Source organism: Colossoma macropomum, unplaced genomic scaffold (genome assembly GCF_904425465.1).
Source record: "Colossoma macropomum unplaced genomic scaffold, Colossoma_macropomum, whole genome shotgun sequence".
Taxonomy (NCBI): domain Eukaryota; kingdom Metazoa; phylum Chordata; class Actinopteri; order Characiformes; family Serrasalmidae; genus Colossoma; species Colossoma macropomum.
Genome location: NW_023494800.1, coordinates 23,468,493 through 23,486,907, shown reverse-complemented (window position 1 = coordinate 23,486,907; position 18,415 = coordinate 23,468,493). Strand labels below are relative to the sequence as shown.

At 39.3% G+C, this 18,415-nt stretch overlaps 1 protein-coding gene across 2 annotated transcripts in view; it reads left to right on the top strand.

The window, feature by feature from the left end:
- The window catches only part of pof1b (POF1B actin binding protein), a 38,681-nt gene extending 36,149 nt beyond the window's left edge, over window positions 1-2,532 (top strand). Inside the window, exon 13 of one of the 2 annotated variants that reach the window (XM_036588953.1) lies at window positions 247-2,532. In XM_036588953.1, coding sequence (XP_036444846.1) covers window positions 247-252 — 6 coding nt within the window. In that variant the 3' untranslated portion in view covers window positions 253-2,532. Of the gene's footprint in view, window positions 1-203 lie in introns of both variants that reach the window. The other variant, XM_036588952.1, reaches the window with a different exon arrangement.
- The last annotated feature ends 15,883 nt before the right edge of the window (window positions 2,533-18,415 follow it).

Sequence of the window (18,415 nt, the reverse complement as noted above, 5' to 3'; positions counted from 1 at the left end):
TGTCAGGTGCTGCTTGACAGTATTGCTTACAGTCTCTAAATAACAAAGCTGTTTGACAGGCCAACTTTTCAAGCTTCTCTATGTTCACCTCTGTGACCGTTTTGAGAGCATCTGAAGGACATGAGGTTTTTAAATGAAATTTTGAGGAAATGAAGTACTGTTAAAACTGTCATGAACACTGTGTTCTGTTCTGTTTTGGGCAGGAAATCATTACCACGCCCTAAAGAAAATGCTTCTCTCTGACAGGAATGAACACGAGGAAGATCCAGAAGCCTCTCCCTCCATCCTAACCCTTCCCTCCCTCTCCCTCCCTTTCCCTCCCTCCCTTTCTCCCCCTATCCTGCATGCTATCGTTCCCATTACTCCAGGGCTCCATAGAGTGGTGGTGGTTCCAACCTTATTGTGGAGGATGTGGTATTATGGGAGTTGAGGCATGTAAAAGCACAGCTCGTGGTGTTGAGGCCTTCACACTTGTTTATCATCATATTACACTATTGGATTTAGGCGCATTGCTGCTTCATGCTGATTAGAGCTGTGCTGATGCATTTATCTCCACAATGGCTAACCTGACTGTGTTATAGCTCAGTAAGGATGTGTATTGGGCTTTTTAAAGGACATTCTTGGTAGTGTTGAAACCGCTTTGGGCTCGAGCCACCACAACCCTACCAGCCTCTGGTCAGCACTCCTGTAAGCATGTATGTAAGCACAGACCATGTGCACTGTAATGTTACAGTATGTGGTGACATTGGTGATATTGTGACATGTAAGGACTTCGGTTATCTGCCTTGGTTACTTTCCCTCATGAGTTTTGGAGGATTGTGCTTAATTTCTTTTTACTATGTATTTTTATTTTGTTCTTGCCGTTTCAGAGAGTACTGCTGTAGAACGGGTTGCACAGGTGTAGGTTAATGTTAAGTTGGTGACGGGAAATTTTGCTATGCAGAGTTTGTTTTTTGTGGTGGTTAAAGATGCATGTGGCAATGAAGTGACTATCCTGTCACAGAAATAAAACAATATGGAATATTGGGTTGAGGAAAACACTGAGATAGTAACAATAACACAGTGAGAGGGTTTTTTGTATGGTTAAAATTTTCAACTGCTGAATTTTGGAATGGCATCTAATATCTTGGTTGAGGTATTATTTTGTTATTATTGTAACATAATAAGACATCTGGTTGAATTAAAATTATATCAAGAGAAGTTGGCAGCTAATGCGCATTTTTAACCTTCCCTCCAAGTAAAGCACAAATCAAGAATTGCCAAAACAGCAGCAGCGCTAACCTGAGAAGAGTTATAGACTAACAGACGCTAATAGACTAAATCAGGTGTAATGTTGAGTGATCTCTGGCGTAGCTATTCAGAAGCCTCACGCTAAAGCCACAGGCTTTACGTTCCTTTGAGAATGCTAAAATATACACTGTAATAATATGATTTTACACTGGATCTAGTGCTGTGTTCGAGTGTTCCTGAGGTTCTATATTCAGTCGTATGCAAAAGTTCAAATGGAAATCGTGCACTAAAATTAGCAGAAAAATGCCATATTTAAGTTTGCTCCCTGTAGAGGATGTTTTAACTTATTTTCACTTAGAAAATCAACAAAGCATGAAACTTGCCAAACTTGAGAGACACACAGGAAAAAAAAGCATGTAAGTCCGGAAAATCCATATCCTGCTTTTCTTTGCTATATTAAAAAGCGCATAGAACACATCGTAGCACATCAGGTATATATATTTTTTTCCTCTTTTACTGTCAGACTTATATAACAGCTTTAACTGATTTATGTAGCAGCCACTGAAATAGAGTGGTGCCTTTGAAGGGATAACTTGATTGGCACGTTGCTTTTGTTCAAGTTCTTTGGGCTGACTCTCAAGAATGTGGTGACACTCCTGTGTGAAAATGACAGTTTTCTGAGGTCTTATCAGAGAGTAAGAGAGATGATTGAAGAGTTTTTCCAGGTGAAAAGTATGTATTTGTACCTTTTCATAGACCAATGATTTAAAACAGAACAATAAAGTAAAAAGCCTGGAGACGAGACGGGGTGTGTGGAGTCAATACAACAAAGAAAATATAATTTCAATAGTTTATGGTACAATTATGTTCCCTGACTAAAGGTACTGAGGTATAGGGTACCACCCCAGAGATGAGAGGGGCCCCAGTGCCAGTTTAGCACTTTTTTCTGAGAGTGCTGTGTGAGTTGGGGAGGGGCAGGTCAAATATTTCCTCCATATTTTTGACATTATAAACACCATTTAAAAGAAGTGAACACCTCTATTATCACTGTTCCAGAGTTGTAGACCACTTCCTCCTCTCTTATATCACTCATTTACAGAAAATGCCATTTTCACAGGAATCAGCACTGCTGTTATTCTTAGTAAAATGAAACCAGATTGAGAAATATAGTGGCCTTTTGCCATTCACAACCAAAATAACCACCCACTGCATGTACTTTGTGTTAAAGTATTTGATTTGATTTGTGTTAAAGTTTTTGTTACATTGTGTGCTTCAAATAAACAGTAGTTGGGCATGCGTAAATCAAGTGAGTGCATTTTTTTGTGTGCCATTTGCAAGAGATTGAGTCAAAGTGGTGTTCATCTCTTTTCATCATATTAACCATGTTCTTCCTCCATGTTCTTTAACCTCAGCATGTGGGGGCTGTATGGCCTGCTACCACAGCTGTATACCTTTTAGCCACCAGGAGGCACCCCACCCTCATGCATGCTCTGTTACAGGACAGCCAGCGGGCAGGCTTTCTATCTGCATGAATGAGGTCATTATAACTGGCAAGGGCATGTTTGGCTGGCCACCATTTTGATTCATTCACAGCTTTGGATCAGTCAGCCGCCTTACCACTCCCATCTAGAGGCAATGGTTTGTATGCCCGTGCATGTATCAGTGAACTTATCCAAGCAGTAAGACTTTAACATGAAATTTATGTAGAAACATTTTAGTGGCAAAACGAGTTTTCATATAAACACATTTTTGCGTAGTTTAGAAGTTTACTAGTAATTGTGGTGAGCAGAATAATTTATTCAGTGTAAATGTGCCTGCAGTAAGTAGAGAAATTTTATTTAGGGAGCAGTTTAATGACATTTGTCTTGGGTTTATTTCTTGCTAATCTCTACTGAAATAATTGTTTTAAAGAAAAAGTATTTTTGCCTTACCTGAAAGTAGGACTGGGCAATGTGGCAATATTTATTGTTATTTTGATCAATTATGTCACAGCTTTTCTGAGCATATCATGGATATCGTCAGGGCTTAATAACACTGTTTAATTACAAAGAGAGCATAATTAGTCCTGTTTAATTGAATTTAGTGCAATGCAGGATGTGAAATGTTGATTGCTAATCATGGTATGCATAGATTTTTATAGTATCCTTCAAATATGGCACTACTTTTTCCAACTTTCCAGATGTACATTTTGATTAAAGACTGAGCAAGAACTTTGTCTTTTAAATTATATGAATAATGGTGCTAATATGACCAGACACATGAACTAACAAAATTTAAAACAAAATCCCGGTTTTGATTTCAGGCTGACTTTGGGCTGGTTTCCTGATTTAAGCCTAATTAATCTCACACTAAATTCTAGGACTAAAGGTGAGTTTCCATTGAAAATTCTTTTTAGCCTAAGATTAGGCTTAACCTGGATCTGGGACAATAGTCTTTAAGTTGCACTGGCTAATGTAGCTTTAAAGTAATGCAGGCGCATATCCACCAATTAGCATTGTGCAAACTGCCTGAATCATCACAAAGTCAATTGAAATGGCTTTTGTGGTTTCTCATGTTGTATGATATACTGTTATCGAAAAGGTACATAACAACTATAGTAGCAGTCGTCTTGAATTCGAAATTTTGTCCACTGTTAAAAAGTAAAACAGGGCAGATTTGTATTTTGATATTTGAATTGTTTTTGTTCGTCTAAACCACAGGTGTGCAAATTATGTGCCTTACGGGAGCTAAAATGCAGTGTTTTTGGTGGCCCGTAGTCCAAAAAGACAAAATACTGTAGGTTGTAAATCATAATCATTTTAGAACATTATGCCATATGTTTTGTTATGAAAAGCAAAGTATTTTTTAAAAATGTGAAGTTCTATAAAAAAGGAAGACAAAATGAAGAGGTGTGGGAGAGGGTGGTGGGGTAACTTCCTGGTTGATTGGTTGTAACAAATGATGTCACAAAAGAAATTGGTTTCCATGGACGAGCAGCTGCACACAAGCCTAAGACCACTGTGCGCAATGTCAAGTGTTGGCTGGAGTGGTGTAAAGCAGGGATGCTCAATCCTGATCCTGGGCGTCTACCACCCTGGAGGGTTCAGATCAAACACACATGGCTCTAATATTCAGATGCTTCTGAAGGCCTTCACTATCTGGATCAGGTGTGTTAGATTAGGGGTGGAGCTAAACTCTGCAAGGTAATAGATCTCCAGGACCAGGATTGGGCACCCCTGGTGTAAAGCATGTCGTCACTGGACTCAGCAGCAGAAATGTTCTCTGGAGTGATTAGTTATGCTTCACTATCTGGCAGTCTGATGGATGAAACTGGGTTTGGCAAATGCCAGAAGAACGCTAGCTACCGGAATGTGTAGTGCCAGCAGTAAAGTTTGGTGGAGGAGGGATAATGGTCTGGGGCTGTTTTTTGGGGTTTGGGCCCCTTACTTCCAGTGGGAGGTATTGTTACTACTACAGCATACAAAAACATTTTACACAATTATATGCTTCCAACTTTGTGGTACACGTTTGGGGAACACTTTCCTGTTCCAACATGACTGCATTCCTGTGCACAAAGCGAGGCCCATAAAAATTGATCTGATGAGTTTGGTGTGGAGGAACTCCAGTGGCCTGCACAGAACCCTGACCTCAACCCCACTGAACACCTCTGGGATGTCAATTGTGAGTCAGGCCTTCTCATCCAACGTTAGTGCCTGACCTTACTAATGGACACAAATTCCCACATACACACTGTAAAATCTTGTGGAAATTGTTCCCAGAAGAGTTAAGGGTGTTACAGCTGCAAAGAGGGAGCAACTCCATATTAATGCCCGTGGTTTTGGAATGGGATGTCCAGCAATCTCATATAGGTGTGATTAGTTGTCCACATATTTTTGGTCAGATAGATAGATAGACAGACGGAGACCATAGCAATGTCCTAGCAAGACCTTCACAGTTCCCTCTGATTCCACAGCCTTGCATGAACCTTGGATGACATAGCAGCATCTTACCAACCACTTGAGATAATATCGCAACATCTTAGCAACCACCTGGGACACCACAGCAATGGCCAACAAAACCTTGGCAACCACCTGGAATTTCATAATAACAGCTTTGTCAAGCCCAGCTAAAACTTCATTAACAAGTTCTCTGCAGAAAAAGATAACATACTTGAGAAAACTAGACTATGAGCCCTTTAATATCTGACCTGAAAGACTTGAATGGAATGATGTCATAGTGGTGGTGCTCAGCTGTAATAAATCAACAAGACCTAAAAACTCAGATGCCGCCCATTAATATATCCCTCTTCCCTTCTGATGAGGGAAATATTATAGGGCTTGAGTTTGCTTAGTCAAAGTGTCTCTCTCTCTCTCTCTCTCTCTCTCTCTGCTGTGCTATGGGAGAGCAGTGTATGAGCTGAGAGGCGAGCAGGCTTAGTAATGGGAAGGCATTGATTATGGCTGATAATTCAGGGCTTTGATGTGGATAATGCAGCCTCTCTCTTCCTGCACTGGCCATGCACTCCCTGCCCCTGGGGCCACAGAGGATATTGGGTTTACAGACACTGCTCTCTCTCTCTCTTCTCTCTCTCTCTCTTCTCTCTCTCTCTCTCTCTCTCTCTCTCTCTCTCTCTCTCACTCTTGTGTAGTGTCGTGACACTATTCCATCACGAGTCCAGTAGTACCCTAGTTAGTTCTCATAAATGTAATTGTTCAAGAGGAAGTTTTTTCTTTTTCCTCTACCTCGTCATAGTTGTCAATATGTGTTTGCACACACATGTATCCTCCTCTTTCTCTCTCTCTCTCTCTCTCTCTCTCTCTCTCTCTCTCTCTCTCTCTCTCTCGGGATGCTTGAGTGGTCTTTCTTGTGTAAATCATGTGTTCCATGAATCCCCCCCCGTTTTCCACCAGCATGTCTCCACTGTATTTATTTAGTTGTGTCTGTTTGTGACTGTGTGTCAGGAATCGTCTGTGTGCTTTTTTTATTCTCTCTCTCTCTCTCTCTCTCTCTCTCTCGCTCTCTCACCCCTCTCACTCTCTCTCGCTCTCTCTTGCTGTCTCTCTCTGGCTGTTTTTCCCATTCCCCTCTAATATTGATTCATGGGGCTACATGCAGGCTAGCTGGACCAAACCTACAGGGACTGATGTCCCCCCTCTTCTCTCTGACTGAACAAACTGCTTAACTATCTCTCCTTAAAACAGGAGAGGCAAATACTTGAAGGCATACCCTCCACCACTTTCCTTCCTAGTTGTTCTTCTTTTTAGAGAGTTAAAGGGGAATTCCACTGATTTTTCAAAATCATTGAGATATGAACAGTCATTGAGAGCGGTTTGATGTGAAATTGTAGCATTGTAGGGAAAGCAGCTCAGATTTCTTTACAGTGGAGGTGTTGGGAAGCAGAAGTATCAATGTGTAATATAGACGTAACACACATGTAACCATTTTATTTGCTATACAAAACCACCAGTGAACGATTTTCTGAGTTTTTATTTGTGATGCCGATGGTAAAATAGGGGCAAATCTGAAATAATAACTTTTTTTTGGGAACTATTTTGCCTTACAATGTCCTGCATGTACCCCTCTGCCATGGAGGTATTTAAATTAAACCAAAAAAAACTACATTTAAGGCCAAAGCTTTATCTCAAAGCTATCACAAAACAGTCTCAGGCCTCAGGCAATGTGACCAATTGATGTAATAACTCTCTGTGAGGTAGTTTTTAGAGACATTAACAGTTCAGACATCTAGTTCCTATCACCACCACTGTGAACAATTCTGACTCCTATGCACCAAATTTAGGTTTCAGTAGGGCTGCTACTGTTTTTAGCTATGTATACTTTCATCCATTTTTATACGCTACCATTCAAAAGTTTGGAATCAATGTTTTCAATAACGTAAAACCAGCTTTGTTGCAGATATGTGTATAAAATGCTTCCTCTTCATGTTACAAATAATTAATAGAAGGAAATGAAATTGTAGATGTATCAGAAATGATAAACAAAGCTATACAGTATACAATATATCGCTGCTGTTGGAACAAAGCCTTGTATCTCCGTTTGCCTGTTGTCCTTTACATTGTGTGTAAATTTCATGATGAATGGACCAAAGAAACGGCTCAAAATTACTTAGAAAAAAATCCAGTTCCATTGACTTACATTAAAAGTGAAGTATGTTTTTTGCTTCTCCTGTAAAGTTCTCATTTTGGAGATACAAGGCAGTGATATGTATGATTCTAAAATGACTACGCAAGAAACTTGGGCAAGCTTGTCTTGGCTGATCAGCTACATCTGGGGTAAGGGTAATATTGTGTACATGTGATTATAACCTATAACCATACCCTGTTTTCCACCACATATTCCATGACACTGATCTTCACAATTGCTTGATTTTAATGACGCTGCTTTGTGTCATTTGGTACTGAAATGCTCTGAATTGTCCATCATTTTCATTTAAGCTCCCATAAATGGCCCATCTATTTGACACTTTTAATGCACATACGCCTCACAGCGTACACTGTTGTTAAAGTGTGGAGCCATCGGTGCTGTGTTGAACACTTGATCCTTTACCCACATGGCCTCCTGGGTGGGAGTAGCAGAGATTTCTGACCCTTTTAAAGCTCTGAGTCAGCTTTTGGGCCTTTTGGAAGGCCTCGTCTACACTGTACTCACAGAGAGCGAGAAAGAGAGAGAGAGAGTGAGTGAGAGTGTGAGTGGTCGGACAGAAGTGCTGGCTCTCCAGGTTCATATTTCCTTGCTCCGCACTGCACTTCAATAATTAATATTCATAATTGCATATCATGTCAGCAGAACACCCACGGCTTCCTCTCGGAGAGGCCTGATCGGATCACCTACATCAGATTCCGCAGAGTCACATCAGCATATATTCATCTCATTAGATTACACTGCTCACGCTCCGACTTCACCAGTTAGGAGGCAGAAGACTGCCTCTGTGGAACGGTGGAACTTGGATCAGCCAGTTGTGCATAAATGGAAAGGAAGAAAGTGACGTTTTTAAGGTAAAAGCAATTGAGAGAGTATTAGGGAGAAGTGAAGGTGCCGTGTGGCAGTTTGCTCTCCTCCACTCTTATGCAGCCCCCCTCCCTCAGTGCTTGCAATGGAATTCAGTGTGGGGAAGTCTTGGGGCCCTGCTCTGTGGCCTCTATCAACCCTTTTACCCCCATAACCAGGGCCCCTGTTGAGGATCACTGGAGCTCCTCATGAACACACAGGCATACACAGACACCCCTCACAATGAGTTTTACCTGGGGCGTACTACAATTTAAGTGATTACTGATGAGATCTGTAAATTGTTTGTAGTTTTTACTTGTCTGACTAATTCTTGAGAGAATGACCTTCTGTAACTGAAGCTGGAGCCTCCTCAGTAATAGTAGTAGTTCTGTTCAAATCGCTCAAAGTAATGTGAGAACATGATAAAAGCAGGCAATAGACAACACCACCTCTTCTTGGAGGATAGATGCATATACATGATATGGCTAAAAGTATGTGGACACCCCTTCAAATTACTGAGTGGTGCTTCAGGTGCTTCAGCCACACCCATTACTTACAGGATTATAAAATCAAGCACATTGCCATGTGATCTCAATAGACAAACACTGGCAGTAGAATGAGTCATACTAAAGAGCTCAGTGACTTTAAACATGGCACTGTCATAGGATGCCACCTTTTCCCACAAGTAAATTTGCGAAATTTCTAAATTTGTAAAGAACGCTGCTACTGGAGCAGTGGAAACATGTTGTCTGGAGTGATGAATCATGCTTGACTGCTTCATCTGTTAGTCTGATGAATGAATCTGGGTTATAGTGCCAGCAGTAAAGTTTGGTAGAGGAAGGATAATGGGTTGACCCACCTGATTCGATTCCGTAATTAGTTACCAGCAGGGCTCGAATTACAGGAGAGTCAGGTGGGTCTTGGGCACCTCGAAAGAGATGTGAGCTCCTCTGAAAACAATCAAATCTGGGGTCGGTTTATGTGGCTTTAGTTGTGCTTTTGTTATGACGCTGTGTTATGATGCATATCTGTACATTACAACAGACTTGTCTTCAAGACACCCCCATCAATAGCCTTTTAACTTTTAACACTGGTTACCAGGTTTAGTAGTTGTGTCAGGCTACAGGACTGGAGATGGACACAAGCACAAGAACCAGCATGACCTTCTCTCACTTGCTGGCTCACCCTCCTGTGCCATTGCCTGTGTTCTGACCCGCCCACCCGGCCTCTCCAAAGAAAGCTGCCCATCTGTCAATCCCAACTCTTGACAGGTGGGCGGGGCTTGCTTTGACACTTCCCATGTGTCCGTCTTCTGCTGCTCCTCTTTTTCCACTCGTCAACCTTTGACCTCTTGAGTGGGTGAGGTGCCTAATCTTATCTCCTTCACTTTTCTCTCCTCGCTCGGCCCGCTTCAGTCTGCCTGCCAAAGTTGTCATGGAGTGATTCGAGGAGAGGCCGAAGCATACACTGTTTATTGGCATATGTGTGTTATTATTGGAAATGCTGGTGTGTGGAGGTGCTTCCTCTACTCCTCGCTCGCCGTCTTTCAGTCATTCACTTTATCGCACCATCTCTTCCTCCTTTTCCACTTTATCTGATTGTGAGATAACGGAAAGAGACGTATGACCGGGTCTGCTCTGTTTTAAAGATGTGCTTAAAAGGGCATGCTCTCTCTCTCTCTCTCTCTCTCTCTCTCTCTCTCTCTCTCTCTCTCTCTTGCTGTCTGTCTCACTTACTCTCTCTGTCTTTTGCTCTCTCTGTCTTGTTCTCTCTGTCTATCAGGACTCAATCATACTTAATGCTGTCTGTCCCCTAACTTCATCCCCCCCTCCTCTCTCTGTCTCTCTCTCTCTCTCTCTCTCTCTCTCTCGTCCTGGCTCTCTCTCTCTCCGTCTCTGTCTCTCCCTCCTCCACAGGGCCCTTGCTGATGCACTCCTGGCCATTAATAAAAATTTTATACATAGTCAGGAAGTGCATTTGCAGTGGGAGCGGCTGGAGGCTCTCAGGCCGGCAGGAAATGAGCTGCTGGCCGGCGGCCAGGGCGGCTATTCCGAGGGGCCGCGGGCCCGGCCAATCAGCTACAACAGTGCTCACTTAATGGAACACGGATACTTCGGCCCCAAACTATCAGCAACAATTACGGCAGGGTGCGAAGCGTAGAGGAGAAGCCGTGTGTCTGTGTGTGGATGTGTAGTTTGATACAGGTGGTAGAGTTCATCTGTTGGGGGGCTGGAGGGGCTTATGTGCTTTGGTATGTGTGTGTGAAGCATGATTCTTCATGTTGTGATCGTAATCTGTGGCTGATGATGTGTAGGTATCTCCACGTGTGCACAGGATTCGCAGAATCTCTCCAAAGACAAAAAAGGACCCCTTAACCTCTTAAAGGGAAATTCCACAGATTTTTCAAAATGTTTGCATAATTAGATGTTTAAATGTGAAGTCATTCAGAGTGGTTGAATATGAAATCCTCCTATCTAGTGAAACTGACCCAAACCTACCTCACAAAAAATTATTACATGAAATAGTTATGAATATGCTGACTGATGCCTGAGACATTGTTTTGAAAAGCTTTTGACCATAAAACACTTTAACAACCCATTCATGGTGGACGGGCACATGCAGGGTGGTGTAAGATGGACCTGACTATTCAGGGCTCTCCCTGGACGGGGGGGCCCTCCTAAAGCCTCGGAAATGGATTGATTTTGCTTTCTAAGTTTATTATAGAAATAAACAGTTATTATAGAAATAAATATGTAGATATGTAGATATCTATATATAACTAGTAGTGGGCAGTATGGGTAAAAGTTAAGGTATAAAGTATAATTAAGATTACTCACAGTTTTAGTATATAATCTAATCTTTTTTGTAGAGTAGAAATGATGTATTATTCTGGATGTCCCTCCCCTTTTAATAAGAACCACATTTAACAACTGAATTAAGTCTACAATATTTTTATTGTTGAGAAATAGTAAAAACAGAAATTAATGATATATAGACAGATGTTTATATTGCTTTCTAACTCTAAAGGTGAGTGTATGTAAAGCCCACAGTGGCTTCTCTGAAGTATGAAATGTGGCAAAACCAGGGCTGAATGTGTTTTACGTCCAAAAGTCATTTGTCTCATATGTGTGTCTCTTACGCTCACACTGCTGGATTTTAGTAAATATTACAAGCCGTTCACACTACCAGTTTTAGCTGAGAAGCTGCGCCTCCTTTCAGCCTACAAGCCTACGTGGCCTACATGGCCTACCACGGTGTTGCCTGAAGCAGCTGGCTGAGTGAAGAGAACCATAGGCGGTACACACAGAAAGCAGGGTAGTCTCCATGCTAAATTAATGGCTAACAGCTAACCCCAAGAGACTGGCTTATCCTTCCACTCTCTTTTCCCCATTACCTCATTAACTCATTACAATCTGATGTTGCTCCTTTGACAATACACTGGACTAACTTACCTCAGGCTGCAACTCACTACATGAGAGGTGAGAGAATCAGCGTTATCTGAATTCATTTGCATATTGGTATGACAGTAATGGCCCACTTCTATTTATAACAGTTCAATCTAAGAATTTTGTGACAAGAAATTACTATAAACAGATAAAAATAGTTTATTATTCATCAAAATTTAAAAATGCTTTAAATTGTGAATAAACCATCAGTTTACATCTTATATATCTCATATCTTCTATGGAAACTACATCATCATACAGAATCATTTACAGTAGTTACCTAATTGTCTTAAAAATAATATCTGAATAATTAGTCTGCAGTTTAAGGGACTAATACAAACAGTGAGAACTTCATAAGACGGTTATTAAATGCAGTGAAGAAAAAAATATTTTTCAAAAAAACTTATTTTTTTAGAAGAAAATCTTTATTATAACTTTATTAGTCCTGCAGCCTGTTGATCTCTACTACACTTTACAACCAATCACAGAGAGCAACGGATATGTTCTGTGTGATATTTTGGTGTATATTTTGGTGCAAGACAAGTGTGAGGCTGTTGCTAAATAATGAAAAGATTCAGTTGTATGCAAAAATGTGGGCGCCCCTGGACAATCACAGTGAAAAAAGTGAAAAGAAGTTATGCATCCTCTATGAGGAACACACTTCTACACATTTCAATGCATTATTTCTGTTTATTTGGTGAATTTAACATATTGGGGAAAAAACAAGACATACAATCTAACCTGTGCAAAAGTTATGGTGCATTTTATATATTATTTATGTTTTATTTTTTTATATTTGTTCCCAGTAGAGGTGGGTTAACTTATTTTCTCTTAGAAAATTAACAAACATGTCATTTGAGCAGGGGTGTTGAAGTGTTTGCATACAACTGTACTTACAAATGTTCTTAAAGGGGAATTCCACCGATATTTCATAAAGGATGTAAACAGAGTTATTCACAGAAATCTTAGTCAGGATTGTTCACAGTGGTGGTGATAGGAACCAGATGTTTAAAACGTTTAATGACTCTAAAAGCTACAGAAAGTTATTACACTTAAATAGTTACAAGTATGCTGTCTGACGCCTGAGACATTGGTTTACAAAAGGTTTGAGAAGCTTCTGGACCTTAACATTTTTTTGTAATTCCATTCATGGAAGAGGGGTACATGCAGAGTGTTGTAAGGCAACAGTCCCCAAAGAAAACTTACTTTTTTCAGATTTTCCACTATTTTACCATTCAATGACATGTAGGTTCACTGGTGGTTTTGGACAGTGAATAAAGGGTTTATTTGTGTTGTAGACAGTGCGACCCCTGGTTCCTATCACCACCACTGTAAAGAAATCTGAGTCTGTAAGTTTCTCTACAGTGAACCATTTCACATCAACCCACTCTGAATGGCTTAGTTTACAAAGTAAAAATCTAAAGGTTTGGGAAATAAACATTAATCTGAACTTTTCTAAAGTCTGAAGTAAAGTAAAAATACACATAGACTATGACGTTGTTTTTTAAGACGCTTTGTGAAACTGGCTTTGTGGCTGTGTGAGGGTGAGTGGGGGAGTGAGGAACGAGGGGTGAGGAAGGGAGAAGAGCGAGTGAGGCCTTAGAGGAGGAAGGTGGGGGGCGTTAATTCTGATCAGATGCAGATGGCGGTGTTTATGTAGCTCAGTGGTACAGAGGGAGAGGATGAAGGAGAGCCTGACTGCTTGTTTGGAGGAATAAGGGAGGGTGTGTATGCGGGGGGGGGTTGGGGGCAGTTATGTCCAGTTCCTTCTAGGAATCAGGCAGAATGAGGGGCTGGAGAATGAGGGTCTGGGGCTTAGAGAATGCAGACCAGAGAAAGAGCCGTGAGAGAAGTGTTTTGTAACTTAATCGTAATAGCACAGTATTCTCTCTCTCTCTCTCTCACTCTTTCTCTGTCTCTCTCTCTCTCTCTCTGTCTCTCTGTCTCTTTCTCTCACACACTTTCCGTATCATTGCACATGTGCACACATTCCAGCACAAAGTCCATTTATCATCATAGGATTTTAAGATTTACCAAAATACCATTTTCATATTCATTATGTGATTTCAACGCCACCTTTTTACCAGATAAACACAAATATTATGCTCTTTCTTTTCTTCTTCAGCTCACACATTTTGAAACTTCTTTCCGTCATACACTCACCCATACACACATTCCATCAAGTCAAAATAACATTTTCTTATTAATTACATGACTTTTATGCAGGGCCTTCAGACGTGGCCTAATGATTTCTGTAAATAAAAAAATACATGTCTGTATTTTTCTAGTTCATTTTTATTTTATGCAATCATAATGCTTGTTGCATTTAAGCTCTGCAAGCACTGTAGGTAATCATCTTACTTCATTGTTAGAAACAAAAGGGCTAAAGTCTTAAACCAATAAAGAACTGCCCAATCAGGATTTTTTTTCTCTGTGATGTCTAGGTAGATGCAGGCAAGTGAGCTCTCCCATTTGGTAGGGCAGGGTCGGCAACATGCGGCTTTTTTACTGCCCTGTTGAAGCTCCACAGCAGAATTAGATTTTTAGGTAAAAATAAAATGACAAAGAGCAAAATTGAAGATGAACAATTTGGAGACTCATTTGCATTTATAAACACTCTGCTGGTATCCTTATATGTTAAATCTGCAATGAGAAACTGTCAAACACTAAAAAGTCGCGGAGCTGAAGCTTCATTTTCGCCAACTTCTTGTTTGAATTTTCTCATTCCACCTTGAATAGTGCAGCAGTTACATTCTGGCACCTCAGGCACCGTTTAAGGTGGAACAGGAAAATTTGAACAAGAAACTGGCGAATGAAAAGCTGACTTCAGCACATTGAGAGACATTTTACACTATACTGTTCTGCTTTTGAGGAAAAGTTTCCTGCCGGAGATGTGAGAAAAGCAGCTATATCTAAAGCTTGTAAGTCTGCGCTTTTATTTATATTTTTTAGCCTATACTAGCACATTAGCACACACAAACATATTTACAGCCAAGAAGGTAAAATGTTACCTCAATAAAATGGGCATAAAATGTTGTGGCTCCCAAGGTGGTGTGACTTTTGTTGAAAGGACAAAATGGCTCTTCTCAACATTTGGGCTGCCAACCCCTGGCTTAGGGCTTCAGGAGCTGAACTGAAGGCCTAAAATGACAGTTTAACCAATGACATAATTAGGAGCTGATAGCTGAATCTTTCAGTGCTGTTCTGATTTTCACTGGGTGAGACCAATTTTGTGAGAAAAAAATATTACTCTATGGTTAGAGAGGTCTAATCAATGCGGTCCAGCAAATTGTTAGAAATGGAAAACTGTGGCTGCTCTATGCCAGAGTTCTTCACTGGAAGACTAACTGTAAAGCCCCAACATACAAGGTAAAATACGTAAGTTGCAATGGCAACTTAAAAAATGGCAACTATAGCCAAAAACGTTCTTTACTTTTAATTCAAGTTAATGTAAAGAAATTGTATTCCATAATGCCATTTTGGAGCATTTCTATTGGTCCATTCATCATTAAATTTTCATACAACAAATGATGCAGAAAAATATGTAAAAAATTATGTAAAAAAATATAATTTTTATACTATTTTCCAATTTTACTTGTACTGAAGGCTCTAATAGTCAGAGTTCACCTCTGCTTTTACATCACTTTCAATATGACAAGCATATGTTATTCTGTCTTTTTAGCTTCCTTATTGCACACATGCTGAAACTGAAACTGCAAGCTGTTCTACCCACACACACACACACACACACACATGGGGTACACAGCGCCGGCAGAAATGAATGACTTTGTCAGCTGTGTGCCGGTCATTAACCAGGCCATTTAACATTGATCCTGTCATGGCCCAGCACGGCCCCTCCCTCCTCTCTGCCAGTGGGATCAGGAGCTGTGGGCTGAAGCAGTGGGGCACAGTGCCGCAGGGGAGGCACAACCAGTCAATACATACATACATGGCATGTATTTTTTTTTGTTTTTTACATCTTCTGTATACAATACACAGAGATACACGTGTTCGAATAAGTTTGGAAGCACTTGGACGTCCTATTAATAAATCATTGTTGTCAGAACAAAAACGTATTTTTGAGATTTTTCAGTTTTTGACATAATGTGAAAATGCCTGTTGGCTTTACATTGTAAATTTTATGATGAATGGACCTAAAGAAATGTCCAAAATGACTTGGGAAAAAAAGCCTGTTTACATTGATTCACATTAAAAGTAAAGTATGTTTTTTTCCTGCTCCTGTAATTTTATTATTTTGGAGATACAAGGTTTTGTTCTGATGGCAGTGAAATGTTTAATGAATAATAACTGGTAATAATAACTGGCTTAATGAATAGTAACTTAATGAACACTAACTGGTGCTAATCTAGTAGATTTAGTCCAGTGATGTTATAAAGGAGGAGACAGTCCACTGGTTGGATAGGGAAGCTCATAACACACAACTTCTGGCATCTGTTTCTGGAGAAAGCCCCGCCCATCAATAAAAGGAGCCAATTGGCTTGCTTTTATTGAAAATGTTGTGTTGTCTTAAAATTACTATGAACAGCTATTTGATCAAAGAGATTAGGTCACTGTTTTTCAAAAATGAGGCATTCTATATATTCATTTAGGCCTTTAATTATTCTCTATGACATACAGTCTTGCTCAGTTATTACTGAGTAATTATTAATTATTATCTACGGCTCCGCTCATCAGCAAAAACGTCTCAGTCTTTACAGCTGTAGAATGTTATCATCATATGACACTTATAGATAACACTTTACAATACTAGTCCATGAATAAGAATGTATTAATATTTAACTAATGCTTTCGTCACAGTGATTTAATGCAGAGACTAATACTTAACACATCAGGAAATAATGATGTGTATATGTTAAATAAAGAACTGAATCACATATAACTAGCCATTAATAATGGTAATCGTTAAGTGTTGCCAGCTCTTTCTGTTAATTAATAGCATGACTTGATATATTATTAAGACCCTAATGCATAATGTGTGTTTGAAGATAAAGTAGGTTAACATTAATTATGAGCTAACAACCAATAACGTAATCTGTAGGAAAAAATCAATGGCCTGTATGCAGCAATATAGCATCATCAAATATAGTGTCAAGCAATTTTTTTACATTTTTTGACATATGATTTCATTTACATTGTCCTGTTGATGCCCTTTACATTGTGTGAAAATTCAATGATTAATGGATTGTTAGAAATGGTTCAAAAAGATATGAACTTACAGTTCATAAAAGAATAAAGAATCTTTTTTTCCATTGGCTGTTTAATAAAATGCAGTAATAAAATTGTATTAATTTCAATTTTTATTTTTTTGGTTTCAGTTTCAAGAGATCACAACATGATGCTGATTTTATTAATCAGTAATGATGTGCCAGGAAAAAAGTCAGTATGCAATGATACATTTGATAATGATGCATGATAAAAGTCATTTCTAAACATGTTTGTGCATCATTAGTCATTGTACTTATATGTCATGTAATTTGTCTAAATTCTACATTAATTCATTATGATGTGCCCCCCAGGTAAAATCATGATGTAAATGTATTTTAAAATCATCAATACGTTCATATATCATTACAGTGCACAACGAGTAGATCATTTATCATTGAAATCACTGAAAAACACTGCACAGTATTATCATTGAAGAACATTTATTGAGACATATTTTTTAAATGTTTTTTGTAGCATTAAATATGAGAAAAAAGCTATGTGAGTTAACCAGCTCTATGCCTTTTGTATCCAATTTGTGCGAAACACTGAAAAGTTTGCTCTGCAATGTTTTAAATGATACCATACTACTTGGTCTTAATCATATATATAATATATATATATATATATATATATATATATATATATAAAATGTTAATTAACATATCAGGACATGCCATTCATTAACAGAATGCGTTAGCTATGTTAATACTTATTACTAACCCTTTACTAATGGCTATTCATATTTGATTAAGTTTTTCATTAACATATTCATTACTTCCTGATATGTTAAGTATTAGTCTACGTATATTTTCACTGTAGTAAAAGCACATGTTAAGGATTAATACATGCTTCTTTGTGGACCAGTATTGTAAAGTGTTACCCACTTCTGTTGCCCACATGCGTCTGGTTTTATATTATTGAAAACAGTGACTTTTAAACATAGTGTAAGTCAGGTTTCAAACTGAGGTGAAACAAACTTTGAATCTCATAGCCAGAAAAAGAGAGAAAAAATTCCCACCGACGATTCCCGACACACAGGCACAAACAGACGTGACTAAACAAATGGAGACACGCTGGTGGAAAAGAGAGGGAAACAAAACATGGAACACATGATTTACACAAAAGAGAGGATGTATGCATCCTGATGCACACACACAGTTTGATTGCATCACACAGGGAGGGGGAAAGGAAATTGTATTTTGCCCCTGGAGCTAAATCTGCAATCTGGTGTGACAACTACATTTAATAAGTTCATATATATTACAAAAGGGGTCAAATGATGCCTAATATGTTGTGCATTGTGTACATTATAGTTAACATGCATTGTTGGTTATGTGGTCAGCCACATTATCTGTGTGATCTAATTTAGCAACATACACTCCACGAATGATGTGAATTCTATGTAGGGTGTTTGTGTGGTAAATCTTGTCACTCTGTGTCACAATATACTTCTCTAAGAATATCTTGGATATTGTCAGTCCTTAAAGAACATAAAACAACTGCCTGTTTCATTAATAATGTTTCATATT